This window comes from Marmota monax, unplaced genomic scaffold (assembly GCF_021218885.2).
Source record: "Marmota monax isolate L192 unplaced genomic scaffold, Marmota_monax_Labrador192_F-V1.1 WCK01_AAM20220418_F8-fsc00096, whole genome shotgun sequence".
Taxonomy (NCBI): domain Eukaryota; kingdom Metazoa; phylum Chordata; class Mammalia; order Rodentia; family Sciuridae; genus Marmota; species Marmota monax.
Genome location: NW_026695236.1, coordinates 1,210,621 through 1,225,952, shown reverse-complemented (window position 1 = coordinate 1,225,952; position 15,332 = coordinate 1,210,621). Strand labels below are relative to the sequence as shown.

Below are 15,332 nucleotides of genomic sequence, written 5' to 3'. Positions count from 1 at the left end.
ATTGCTGAAAGTCCAATTACTAGATCAAAGGCCACATACTTGTTTTGATATACACTTCCCAATGCTCTTGAAAAATATATTTATAAATGTATAAATAGATTTATAAATTCCAAGTCCTACCACAAAGTAGAAGTGCTTATTTCCACAAACCCAGGCCCAACTTCATAAGGTTTTATTACTTTTATAAATGGTATTGAGTATTTTTTCATATATATGTTACTTTTAACTCTTTGTGACTAATATGAGAAAACTATTTACTTTTTAAAAATGTACTGGTCCCTTGTGATATTAATAATTTTTCTAGTATCATACTTAATTTTAAATTTTGAAACACCATATTGGCAAGCAGAAATTTCAATTTCCATGTTTGTAAACAAATACTTCCTGCATGATTCCTTGTCTACGTTGAGGACTGATAAATATCTACTTAAAGTTTCTTTAAGTTTTTAATGGTATCATTTTTACAGTTAACTGTAATTTATCTAGAATTTCATCTACTTATACCTTACTTTCTTCATAAGCTTGCAATGGCATCTTTATTATTTAGTAGGTCTTATACATAAAAAGGTCCTACATCCGGTTATCTATTGACTCTGCCCCTTCATTCATTTCTGCAAGACCTCTTTTCCTGTAAGTTACTGAAGCTTAATTATTTTAATGTTTACTAAGGCATATCTCTCTTTATTCTTATTTTGCAAAATGCATTTGAATGTTCCCTCAGATGGATTATAGAATCACTTTATTAAATTCAAAAAACAAAGAAAATAACATGTCTGGTATTTTCACTGGAATTGTAACAAATCTAAATTATAGTTGAGGAAGAAGTATACCTGTATATAATACAGCCTTTATTCAAATCTCTACTTATTTCTCTCAGTGAACTTATTTATGTGGGGTTTTTTCCACTTATAGTTTCTTAAGATATTAGTCAATTTTGATGCTGTGACCAAAAGACCAGATAGAACTAGTCAGGAGAGGAAAAGTATATTTTGGCTCGTGGTTTCAGAGGTTCAGTCCATGGTTGGCCCACTCTATAGCTTTGGGCCTAAAGTCAGGCAGAATATCATGGCACAAGGGCATAAAATAAGGAGAAAAGTAATCAGGATATGATAACCAAGAAGCACTGAGAGCTCCACTCACCAGAGAGAAAATATAAACCCCAGAGTTATACCTGCAGTGAACTCCTTCCTCCAGCCACACCCTACCTACATAAGAATATTACCCAGTTAATACAGTCAAGTGGTTTAATCCACCAATTCGGTCACAGCTCTATAATCTAATCATTTTACTTCTGAAAGTTCCTACCTTGTCTCACATATGAATTTTGGGGGGTTACCACATATCCAACCATAACAATCACTAAGTTTATCCCTACATATTTTGTGTTTGTTTCAATTGTGAATGTTAGAGTTTTATTTTATTCAATTTTCAAACCGGTTGGAGCTAGGATAGAAAAAAATTTTAATATTTTTTGTATTTGATTACATATTTCAATTCATTTATTCAATATTAATTCTTAAACTTTTCATAATTCTTTCAAATTTTCTGACTAGGCAATTATATCTACTTTTCTGGAAATAGTGACAATATGTTGTTGCATTTTTTTTTTCTTGTGATTTGGAATGTTTCATTTCTTACCATATGTAAACAATGATAAATTTTTAAAAATAAATCCAAAAAAAGATAAAATTAAAAATGTAACCTTGACTTTTTCCTGATTTTTCTTAAAAATTTAGGTACTTTTCACTGATAATTATGCTCTAAATTCTGACTTTTATGTTTTTTTAATTACAAAGAAATCAGTTAATTCCTAATTTACTATGATTATCTTAATCCATAACTAAAGTTTTTAATGACTTTTTAATGGATTTTAAAATCCATTGAAATGAGAAAAAAATGTTAATATTCCTTTTATTTGTGAATGGTATGTATTAGTATCCATATATCTGTACTGTTGTGCATAGCTACGTCAATTACCCTAATTTTCCTTCAAGTGTTCCAAAACTGAGCTGGGATTGTGGCTCAGTTGTAGAGCACTTGCCTAGAATGTGTGAGACATTGAGTTTGATTCTCAGCACTACATAAATAAATAAAGGTCCATTTACCTACTAATAAAATATATATTGAAAAAAAAGAAGTCCAAAACTAAAAATGTTTTTAAAAATTTTTACTTTTCCTTCATAGAACAGTGTTTCTCCCACAAAACTGGCACCCTCATGTACTAATGATGTTAAGATTCTATTTTCCTGTGAGGAAAATTTTAATTATTATGAAAAGTTTTAGAAGTTTACCATGTGACACAGTATTCTACATGTAGAAATTTTCCCTCAGGATATCATTGAAAAAGAATGTAAAGACATGGATGGCAGTGTTTGTTTCAGAATTTAATAGTGGAAAAATGAAATCAGCCCAAAATATCCATAAGTATAGAACTAGGAAAATAATATCTAATAGTGACATATTATGCCATTGTTAACAAATAACGTTAAAAAATATTAGTGTGAAAGATATTCGGTTCACAAATTTAAATAAAGAGCAGATTGAACTTAATACTATGATATGATCTTATTTAGGGGAAGTACACAGATATACGCCAAAAGAGAAAAGTTAGGATTTTGAAGGAAATATAATGATTTTGGTGGAGACAGGAAGAGGAAAGAAATAAGTATTGACTTTACTTCTGAGTTTTGGGGGAGTGTGTATGAATATAAGTAGGTGTCTTTGGAAATATAAGCATTGGCTCATTTGAGTATATTATTGGGCAATTATTTTCAAAGTATATACATATATATATATATATATGTGTGTGTGTATATATATATATATATATATATATATATATATATATATATTTGTGTATGTTTTTCTATCTCAGCAAATAGAAAGATTGAAGACTTTTGAAAATTTTGTTTTTGCTTTCTTTAAACAAAGTTTAACCAGAAACATAAGACACTATAAATATTCTTAAACATAGAACATATCCATCTGAAATAATATAAAAGTGCTCCTCATAATGTATCTCTAAAATTGCTCAAAATCTTTTAATATGAAAACCAGTATGAATGCATGTATCTTCAATTATTTTAGCAGATATCAACCAACCATATTTCCACATCACTATTTGGAACACTATGTTATTTTACAGCAAAACAAACTGATATCAGGAAATTAGCTATAAAATAATTTTAAGTCATATATTCTTAGGAATACCCATCGTCCATATGTATGCAATTGAATTCAAGCCTGTGTGCCACAGAAATAAACTGTCCTTCAGAAAGATGTTTCTGAAGAACTCAAATTTCCTTGATCATTAAAGAGGTTTTGCAGAACAGGAAATGATATTTACAATCACCTTTATTTCAGTCTTTGTTACCTATAGTAGTCCATTAACTAGGACACTGCATTGGCTAAATGCTTTGGTTTATCAAGATATTTCCAATATATGAAAATGAAAATAACCAAAAGAAAGTATCAATACTATAAACTAGTAGATAACAAAACTGACTCTGACACTTACCTTATTGCATATGTAGATGCTGTAATCATGAGGAACAGCACTACCACCATGCAGACCCCTGTTAGGCCAGGAACTGTAAAAATGTACATAAGTAGGTTTTAACTTAAATCACATTGAGTAAAAAAGCACAAAAGATATTTCCTTAAAATCCAAAGTACTATGCTGTTCTGCAGGAAGCCAAACTGAAATTGTATATGTGCATGTATGTTCCTCTCTAACAAGCCTTTTCAAAATCAGCACAGTTCCAGAGTACTTAAGACAAGGCAGAATCTTTCCTTCCTCTATTAGAGTTCTTTTTTTATTTCCCCAAATATTCAACTCAGAATTGTGAATATAAACCTATTTGTTCAGGCACATAAGACACCAAATGTCAATAATTAATGCAAGGGGACAGAGTTAACATTTAATACCCTGCTGTTTTTGGTTTTCTCCACCATAACACTCAATATCTTGACTCTCTCCTCCCTCCAATATGGAGTTAGAAACTCCTCTGGCTTCAATTTCAAGTAACTATGTTTGGACTCCACTTCCTGGAATAATTTTAAATAAAAAATGTTTTTTATAAAACCTAAAGCTTTTTAAAAATAAAAAATATAGAACAAAAATTGTAGATTTCAAGAAAAAAAAGATACTGTGCTGGGCTGAGGTTATGGCTCAGTGGTACAGTGCTTGCCAAGCACTTGCCTAGCACATGTGAAGCACTGGGTTTGATTATCAGAACCACATAAAAGCTAAAATAAATAAATAAATAAAGATATGTGTCTATCTACAACTATAAACAAAATTTTAAAAAAACGTTGTGCGGATACTCTGAGAATACTTTCAGAGGTAGTTCCTCTAAGTATGGAAAACATTAAAATCAGATGGCACACTTTTCACATGACATGATGTTGGTTTAAAAAAAAAGAATGAAATGTACAAACATGTCAAAATTAATAACAGGTAAATTGCTACAAACTTAGGATTAGTTATATAGTTTGTCCAAATGAACAGTTGATATATCATTCCTAAAACAGCTGAAATCTTAGTATGTCCCTTTCTTACATTTTGTTATCAAATTAAATACCCTATATGTCTATGCTACATTTTTTAGTCTGAAAAATCATATAAGTAACAGTTAAGTCTTAAACATCTCCTCTGAGAGACTCTTAAATCGTGCCAAAAAGAAAGCTACAGGAAGACTGTTGTCTGGGGAAGAATATACAATTCTCCGACTTCTCCCCTTGACTAGCACCACCTATAGAACAGAAGGTGATCATGGACCATATGCCATTAAAACAGCAGTCAAGAGGATACAGTGGAAGGTCAACACAAGTATTCATCTTTATGACTGCAGCAGACTTAGAATTATTGGCAAATAACATTAATACTCTCAGTGCAGTGGAAACAATTGTCACTTGTAAAGGGGCACACGAAAAATAAGGGTAGTAATCTTTGGATTTTAACAGTTGCATGCTTTCTTCTAATTTTTCCCATGATACAAATTTAGAAAACTAATGGGACATGACCTTCCCTGCTATACCTAATGACCTAATAATCACATCTTTTCTACATTTTCTAAGGTCTTCCCTTTTCCAGTCTTTCCCTGTCCTCCAGGTGAGTGCTTCCATTAGAGGGGTAAGAAAAAAAACAAGATATCTAATTTAGTTCATGTTAAAGAACTAATGGTTCAGGAAATATGCCATTTAAAAAAAAATGATGCCTACAAAATGGTCCATCTATTGTACTCCCAAGTATTTACTCAAAATAAAACACAAACATAGCCACATAAGAATGTATTCAACAATGCTCATAGCTATTTTATTTTTTAATAGGACACATAAATGACTCTGATCTCCATAAACACATGAATGGATAAGCAATTTAGATATTATCTATATCTGGAAAGTTAATCAGCAATAAAAAGCTATGAAGTGTCAATACAGAAAAAGGAGAGAACTGGATGTAGTGATGCACAACTGTCATACCAGTTGTTGGGGAGGCTGAGGGAGGAGGATCACAAGTTCACAGCCAGCCTCAGCAACTTTGTGAAGCCCTAAGAAACTTAGTGAAACCCTGAAAATTAAAAAAAAAAATTGAAAAAGGGATGAAGATGTGGCTCTGTGGTTAAGCACCCTTGAGTTTAATTCTTGATATTTTTTTTTAAAAAAAAAGCAAGGACAAAGGTGAATCATAGCATTATTAGAGTGGGTGAAAAAAGCAGAATTGTTTGACCCCCCAAAAGTGCAAGCCTTATAATTGCTTTTATAGAAAAATCACACTTGGGGCTGGGATTGTGGCTCAGCGGTAGAACGCTCGCTTAGCACGGACGAGACCCGGGTTCGATTCTCAGCACCACATAAAAATTTTAAAAAAGGCATTGTGTTGTGTCTGTCTAAAAAAAAAAAAAAAAAAAGATTCTCTCCCTCTAAAAAAAAAAAAAATCACACTATTCTTTAGGGATAAAAAGTAGAACAGCGGCTAAAAGTGGTAGAATACAAAACACATTGTTAAGGGGCACAAAAATCTTTTGGATAATAAAAATATTTATTATGATGATTTTGGTGATGATTTGATATAACATATTTTGAAACCAATGAAATTACATACTTTATGTATATATATATTCAATAAATTGAAGGTGATGAAAGAGCTAATTTCTCCCATTTCAAGTAATTTTAAAAAGACCTTATTTGATTAAATGAATAACTAAAGGTTAGAATCTTAAATGCATATACAGTATGAAAATCACGGTAGTAGGCGCCTCTACAACAATTTTATTGAGACTTTATTAATGTTCTACTATATCCACACATAGGGTCTCCTCTGTGGTTTTGCATATGCTGATATTTGCATATGCTGATATAGATAGTATAAGCATGCTATCTGTTATGGAATATCTGCAATTGCTTCATTGGAAAGACACTTGAAAACACTGTCTATGTTTAGAATATAGCCACAATTTCTAAAATATGCTACTCAAACATTAATTTTCTGAGATACTAGTTTCTATTACTCAAAAATCTTATAATCCTGCCTTAAAAAGACATAAGGCACACCAGTATATTAAAACTCTCTAAGAAGTACTATAGTCAAGAAACACATGTAAACTTAAATATTTCCTCAAATTTGTTTGAACACAGAAATGAATTCCCTTTAGAGCAGAACATTCAGAAAACCAAAAGACTTATATAAAATTGTTGGCTTTCATCATTTGAAGATAAAGGAGAAGCTTAGACCACCTGGACAGTGGTATAAAGCTCTGATAGGCAAAACTCTAATCTCACTGAATCTCATTTGTAAACTAACAAGAATAAATTCAATAATTGTAATGTTCCTTATGAAGTTGTCTATTTTATCTGAAGAATTTATTTTTCCTATCTCCCAAATGTATTAAAAGACTAGAGTTTTTTAATTTTTATAGCTGCAGATTTCAGACCAATGAAGAAGAAAATTTTACAAGGAAAAAAGAAACTCTTTCTATAATTACAGTGGGAAAGAAAGAAAGAAAGAAAGAGAAAAAACAGAAGAGGGAGATACTAACTTAAGAAGCCCCAAGTGTAACCATTGGAAGTAAATAAGCAGAGGCTTGCCAACCCACTATCTGTAACAGAGATCTGTGCATCACAGAAAATAGTTAAATAAATATCTTATTTGTTCAGTAATGTTTGTAGACATAGTGTACTGTTAAGTGCTAGAGATAAATGAATCCTGCTCTAAAAGAAAACTCAGCTCGGTGGGGGAGACAGGAAGGTTAAGTAGGCAATTGCAACATGGGCATTAAGTGCTGAGAGAGGCAAGCATGGAGTGCTTTCCAGTTCCATCGAAGGGCACTCTAACTCAGACTTGCCTAGCAACTCAGCCAAGTCCCTTATATTAGCTCCTTATTGCTATACATTCCAAGAGTCAAGAAAAACAGGCTGAAAATCATTATATTAGTGTAACTGCACTGGGCAAAGTTACTTGTCTAAATGAATTACACTTCTTTTATTTTTTTTTTCACTGATCCATGCATATCCCACTTTGTTTTGTTTTTGTTTTTGTTTTTTTAATTTTTATTGTTGGTTGTTCAAAACATTACATAGTTCTTGATATATCATATTTCACACTTTGATTCAAGTGGGTTATGAACTCCCATTTTTACCCCGTATACAGATTGCAGAATCACGTCAGTTACACATCCATTGATTTACATATTGCCATACTAGTGTCTGTTGTATTCTGCCCTCAGGGTTATACAAAATTACATACAAGAGGAAGTGAGGGGAAAGGGGAAAAATAATATAAGGGGGAGAAATGAATTACAGTAGAGGGGGTAGAGAGAGAAGAGGGGAGGGGAGGGGAGGGGGGATAGCAGAGGATAGGAAAGGCAGCAGAATACAACTTATTTTCTTTTGAACCCTTTGAATTCTTTGAATTATGAAGCCAAACACTCACTTGTATTCAGGAAAATATAAGTTTCTATGTTTATTCCTATTGTTTGTTATCTATGCATGTTAATTTCATTAACCAGTAACCTTTAAATGAATAATTGCACTTTACTGTCATTTCTGGATGAATTTGAGAGATAATTTATACCCATATCTAATGTGATCAGAAACATACTATCTTTTATCAATTATTCTACTTCTTCTAACTTAATTGGAAACATGATTGTGCTTATCTGTGCAGTTTTTTCCTAATTAAATTAGATGTTGTGCATTTTACTCTCACCATATAAGGTACTCCCAAATTTAGAAATATGTAGTATATAAGCATTTTTAATGAATTTTTGGATAATAATTTAACCTAATTTTATTTTACAAATTTTTAATTGAAATACTTTTACTATTTCACATGTATCAAGTCAAAGTACTATACTTTGTCTCTTACACTTCCCAGGCTTTATTTTTCCTTTTTACAAAACCATCTTAATTTCTTAGTTGTCAATTACACTGAAAAAATTTTAGACACGAAGATATATGACTGCAACATTGACCACACTATAATCCAAAACAATCTATCAGTGAATAAAAATGTATTCCTTACCACTACAAAAATCTAAAACATTAGACAGTAACTTAATTTTTCCTACACACTGCATCTGAGAACATTCAAAGACAGCTATGGAATATTTTTGGTCATTAGTAAAACTACAAAATTGATTTAAGGCTGTTGCAGAAGAGGCATTTCTCATCCCCTTACCATCCTTAGGCTCCCATGTGCTCTGATGTGCCACTATTCAGTGGGCTCAGCCACATCTCCTAAAAAGCTTCAGACTCATGCTTTGGAAGCTCTCTGTTTATAGCTCCAGTTCCCAGTTCATTGCTGGGAAGCACCCAGCTACCATAAAGTATTTCTCTCATGAAATTATGTGAACTGGGCCACCAAAATGGTGCCCACTTGTTAATTTGGGGTGACTCAAATTATTTAAATTAACAGAAGTTCTACCAAAAACAGAAGGGGAAAAAAAAATTTTCCTTGAGTCTTACATACCACAGAGGGAGCCCTGCCACACACCTGAAGAGGCTCACTTTCAAGAGGAAAAGACAAATTTTTAAGGCAATAAACTATTCTACATATTGGTAGAATCACAATCTGTCAACTGTGATTTTAAGAATGAGCAGATATTGACCAGGCAAAGAAAAAGAGTTGACTATCTCAGGCAAAAGATAGATAATCGTAAAAAGGTGTGCTCAAGAGAATGACAAAATGTTTCATGAGGACAGAACACTAGCTTCCCAGGTACCAGGGAAGGCAAGTAAAATCATAACACTATGTCCCTCCCAAAGGCGCCCTAAGATAGAGCCAGAGAATTTGTTTTTAAGTATCTTATTTTATTCCAACACCATTTCTGGATACTTCTAGCATTTTATGCAAAGTAGGGTGGGTCACAGAGTTACACAGCAGTAAAAATTATATTAAGTTTATCAATGTAATATCTTAGTCTTATAAGAAAATTTTTATCTTTGTAAACTAGACTTTGGAGCATTATAAATGTCCCAAGGTTTCAATCAAACATTGCGCTGTAGAAAACAGTATTAACACAAAGATCTTTTTCATTTCCTTTAAATTAATTTATATGAACCAAGAAATAGTTGACTCATGCATAAAGTTTTGTTTTTCTGCTTTTTTCCTCTCCTATTTCTCATCCAAACCTTGAGGCTTATATAAAATATGTTTTTGATGACCAAAATTGTAAGCAAAACTATTGTTACTAAAGAGAAAAATATGAAATATTTTACAAGCAGTAAATATAAATCCACAGGCAGAGATAAAATACATTTTAAGAATTTAAACATATAATCATGACATGGGGAATAAAGCACCTGAATTTTTGTTATTTTTCATCATGAAATTGGTTCAAAGGGAAACAATACATTTGATAGGTAATGTGCCTCAGTCCCCTATTCAAGTCTGATTCTTAATGAGTTATCAAAGACAATCATTTATGATGAATCCTCTCAACTACTCAATCATCCTTGTCTCTGAAGTAAATGCTGACAGTCCCCATGATACAGTTTACTCTTTTCATGTTCATAAATAAATATAAGGTTAAGAAATAGAAGAATTTTTGTAACATTTAACATTAACATCAGGAGAAAAATTTTGAGGTTTCATGTTCTTTAACAAATTGACAGTCTCCACTGAGATTTCATGGACAATATGCTTGAGATAGAAAAATAAATTACAAATGAAAAAGAACCAGAAACTTCTAGAACTAATAAATTAATTCAGCAAAGTAGCAGGATATAAAATCAAAACCCATAAATCAAAGGCAATTCTGTATATAGGTAACAAATCCTCTGAAAGAGAAAGAAGGAAAACTACCCCATTTACAAGAGCCTCAATAAAATAAAATAAAATAAAATACTGAGGAATCACCTTAACAAAAGAGGTGAAAGATGTTTACAATGAAAACTACAGAAACTAAAGAAAGAATAAAGAAGACCTTAGAAGATAGAAAGATCTCACTTATTCTGGATAGGCAGAATTAATATTGCCAAATTGACTATATTACCAACAACATTATTCAAATTTAATGCAATTCCAACCAAAATCCCAATGACATTCCTCATAGAAATAGAAGAAACAGTTATGAAATTCATCTGGAAAAATAAGAGACCCAGAATAGCTAAAGCAACACTTAGAAAAAGAGTGAAGCAGGTGGTATCACTATACCAGAACTTAAACTATACTACAGAGCAATAGTAACAAAAACAGCGTGGTATTGGCATCAAGATAGACAAGTAGACCAATGGTACAGAATAGAGGATACAGAGACTAACTCGCATAATTACAGTTATCTTATATTAAACAAAGGCATTAAAAACATACATTAGAGAAAAGATAGCCTCTTCAACAAATGGTGCTGGGAAAACTGGAAATCCATAAGCAACATTATAAAATTAAACCCCTATCTTTCACCATGCTCAAAACTCAATTCAATGTGGTTCAAAGACCTAGGAATTAAACCAAAGACACTATGTCTATTAGAAGAAAAAGTAGGCCCCAATCTTCATCATGTTGGATTATGCATCTACTTACTTAATAAGACTCCTATAGCACAAGAATTAAAATCAAGAATCAATAAATGGAATGGATTTAAACTAAAAAGCTTCTTCTCAGCAAAAGAAACAATCAGTGAAGTGAATAGAGAGCCTACATCTTGGGAGCAAATTTTTACCACTTGCACATCAGATAGAGCACTAATCTCTAGGGTATATAAGCTAAGCACCAAAAAAACAAATAACCCAATCAATAAATGGGAAAAGGAACTGAACAGATACTTCTCAGAGGATGATATACAATCAGTCAACAAATATATGAAAAAATGTTCAACATCTCTAGCAATTGTAGAAATGCAAATCTAAACTACTCTAAGATTTCATCTCACTTCAGTCAGAATGGCAGCTATGAAGAATATAAACAACAATAAGTGTTGGAGAGTATGTGGGGAAAAAGGTACACTCACACATTGATGATGGGACTGCAAATTGATGCAGCCAGTCTGGAAAGCAATTTGGAGATTCCTTGGAAAACTGGGAATTGAACCACCTTTGACCCAGCTATCCCACTCCTTAGTCTATACCCAAAGAAATTTAAAACAGCATACTACAGAGATACAGCTACATCAATATTTATTGCAGCACAATTCACAATAGCTAAACTGTGGAACCAACCTAGATGCCCTTCAGTAGATGAATGGATAAAGAAAATGTGGTATATATACAGAATGGAATATTACTCAGCATTAAGAGAGCATAAAATCATGGCATTTGCTGAGAAGTGGATGGAGTTGGAGAATATAATGCTAAGTAAAATAAGCCAATCCCAGAAAACCAAATGCCAAATGTTTTCTCTGATATGAGGAGGCTGATTCATAATAGGGATTGGGAAGGCTGTGAGAAGATTAGACATACTCTAGATAGGGCAAAGTAGAAGAAGGCGGCATGGGTGTAGAAAAATTGGTGGCATGAGATGGTCATCATTACTCTAAGTACATGTATGAAGGCACATATGGTGTGATTCTACATTATATATAACTAGAAATATGAAAAATTGTGTTCTGTTTATGTAATATGAATTGAAATGCATATTGCTGCATATATAACAAATTGGAATTTAAAAAAAAAGAAAATGGATACACACTTCAAAACCATGACTGATGTTAATGATGGCTTGCTTCTGCTCTCAGTTATAGGTTTAATTTCACAATATACATCCTGCTAAATTACAGGATTATATGAACTATACTGATACTGGAATACTCTGTTTCTTTCCAATAACTTATATGTGTGCCATCTTTCACAGCACTTGTCACAACAGCCACACAAAGCAGACCCTAAACAAGCATATGGGGTTGTAGTTTTCACTGGAAAAACATGACTTGTGTTTGCTTGCTTTTACTCCTTGTTCATTCATACTCAACTGTGTCTTGTCCCTCTGTCCTCATTTATGCCTGACCTCTTAACATTTGTTCCAATATGCAAATTTTCCATATGTTGTACTTTAACATCTTTCTAATTGCTGCACACTTTGACTGGGCTTATTTTCAGACATTTCTAAATCTAAGGATAGGCAACAAATAACAACTTACCAGTTGTGAAGAGTAGTTTTCTAGGATCCTAAGAAAAATAAAAAAGAAAATATTTGACTGAAAAATAAACATTGATATGAAATTCTATCAGAAATTTGAAGGGTATAAGAACCATGTAGTGGGCATGTCAGATAGCAGTCTTCCAGTTTAAGTGAAAGAGAATCAACTAAGTTTTCTAACATTTTCATAATGCTAGAGGAGATTAGCGCAAGGGAAATAATCCAATACAGAGAAGGGTTTTTTGGTTTTTTATCTGAGAAAGGCTGAGTACTGGATAAGTCAGAAGGCCTAGGATCTAATCTTAATGACTGCTTATAAGCTAGTGGTATTGGTCCTAAGCCCACCTTTTGACAATTTGGGGACTCAACATCTTCAACTATAATGTGGGAATATTAATATACACTCTACTGCAATTGCCAGAATGCACCTCAAGATGGTGGGAATCAACACCAACAAAATGTCAGAGGTTTACATACTTTAAATTCAGTGTAAAGATGAATAATTGAAAACTCACCATATTTCAAATACTGTGAAAACTGTGAGAACACTGAAAGAATTGGGATATGTTTCTAATACTTGAAAATATTGTTATTGTAGTATTTATTTTAAAATATATCTCTCATACAGTAATGGAGTACAGTTAACTCTTTTTCTACCTTCTGCAAAACTTAGGTCAATCTCCAGTAAATGTGTGGATTTGATTTTTCACCCTCATGATGCTTAATACTGCACAAGTTGTGTTTTGGTTTTTGTTTGTTTTGTTGCAATGTGAGGGATCAAGTCTAGAGCCTCATACATGCTAGGCAAGCAGTTGGCCAATGAGTTACTTACCAAGTGCCCTAAACAAGATTTTGAATTACTTTATTTATGTTCCACCTTGAATCTGGCTATATAGTAAATAGGAAACCATTTATGTGGTGTAATTAAAGGGGCTTGGAATAAGCATCACTTGCCTTGGAGTAGCTCCTCACCTCGTAATGTAGGACAAATGACTTATCTTTCTGGTTTTAGAAACATGACAAAGTGTGATCTAGAGAAACCCAAAATACGAATAGCTAGAAAAAAAGTGAGCTGAGCAAAGTGACACTGAAATATAAATATATAAATATGGAAAGCCAAAAGATCGAAAAATTACTATTGCCAGAGAAAGAAGACAGAACTGGAGAGTGAGCAACAGCTTCACAGATAATAAGATGAGGCAGAGTATCAGGGTCACCAACAGCTTCACAGATAACAAGATGAGGCAGAGTATCAGGGTCATTGATATATTTTTTTTAATTTTTATTATTTATTTTTTTAGTTTTCGGCGGACACAACATCTTTGTTTGTATGTGGTGCTGAGGATCGAACCCGGGCCGCACACAAGCCAGGCGAGCGTGCTACCGCTTGAGCCACATCCCCAGCCCGTCATTGATATTTTTTGAAAATATCAATGCCAATGCTTAATCCAGACCAAATAAATAGTATTAATGTTTTTAAAAATACTTGAAACAAGTATTAGTAAAGTATGTTTTATAACAAAAACTTGAAATCAACCTAAATGCCCATGAATAAGAAAAAAGCTAAAAAATATAACACATTCTTATAAGAGAATGAGACAGATATATTCTGAAACAGTAGCCTTAATATGGATACTTATAGAAACAAGTAAATTGCAGAGGAATGGGTATCATCAAATATTACTCAAACGTTTTAAAAGAAACACAAAATGATTAACTGTGACTAGCTTTGAAGGATAAACTTTCAGTTTTAATTTCATCTACTCAGATTTTTAGTATTTTATACCAAATATATTGCTCAACATAAATTAATTTTAATTACTAAAAACCTGAAAATTACTAAAATATGTAGGAAATGTTAAGAAAAATTATATTCATATGATAAAATGATTATAAGTACTAAAGATATTTGAATTCTAAAAGAGAGAAAGCAAAGGCATGGGGGAAATAGCTGGGGAAGTAACTCAGCATTAAATGGTTTTCCTAAGCATCTACAAATACCTAGGTTCAAATCCCAGCCCCAGCATTAGAAAGAAAAAGAAAACGATAAAATAATAAAAGTATATAGCAAGAGCAGTAAATGTAAACACAAGTGTAATGGAAAGAGGGCAAGATAGATGCAGAAAGGGAAAAGGAAGCTAGAAATTTAGGCTAAGTTTGAAATCATTACACGTGAAGGATAGTTATGGGCATTTTAAGGAGCTAGATTTTTTTCTGTGATTCTCAGTACTAGGTATACTCTATAACCACTTGGTGAGCTTTTTGAAAATATCAATGCCAATGCTTAATCCAGACCAAATAAATAGTCTTAATGTTTTTAAAAATACTAGAAACAAGAGATTTACTGAAAGTTACTTGCTGTTTAGATTTAGTGACTCTTTTTCTCTATTTATTGTTACTTTCTCTTCTGTTTTGTTCTGGGAGAGAGGTCAAGCATATGATTATAGCAATATTGACCCTAAAAATTCAGGTGATATGTAGAAAAGAAAACAGAGAAGATGGAGAACAAGTGTGTTGTCACTACCAGTCAATACTAAAGGACAATGAGGCAGAACAGTTTTGGTGCAGTCTTGTCATTGGGAAGCAAAGGAAGCTTAAAGACAATGTGGAAGTACTGAGCAGCAGAGACCTAACCAGAGCTGTGCATACACTGTACATCAGGCTCTGGCCTACCACTTGTACATACAATTTTATTTCATGGGTGGTTTCACATTTTTTAAAAAGGAGCTAAATCAGATACTGCCTGCTATAGAGTTTG

The 15,332-nt window shown here is 32.6% G+C and overlaps 1 protein-coding gene across 6 annotated transcripts in view; it reads right to left on the bottom strand.

The window, feature by feature from the left end:
• The window catches only part of Nox4 (NADPH oxidase 4), a 174,260-nt gene that overhangs the window by 116,665 nt on the left and 42,263 nt on the right, over positions 1–15,332 (bottom strand). For all 6 annotated transcript variants that reach the window (XM_046439393.2, XM_046439395.2, XM_046439394.2 and 3 more), the window contains 2 exons: positions 12,576–12,603; positions 3,518–3,590 (listed from right to left, as the gene is read on the bottom strand). In XM_046439393.2, coding sequence (XP_046295349.1) covers positions 3,518–3,590; positions 12,576–12,603 — 101 coding nt within the window. The remainder of the gene's footprint in view (positions 1–3,517; positions 3,591–12,575; positions 12,604–15,332) is intronic.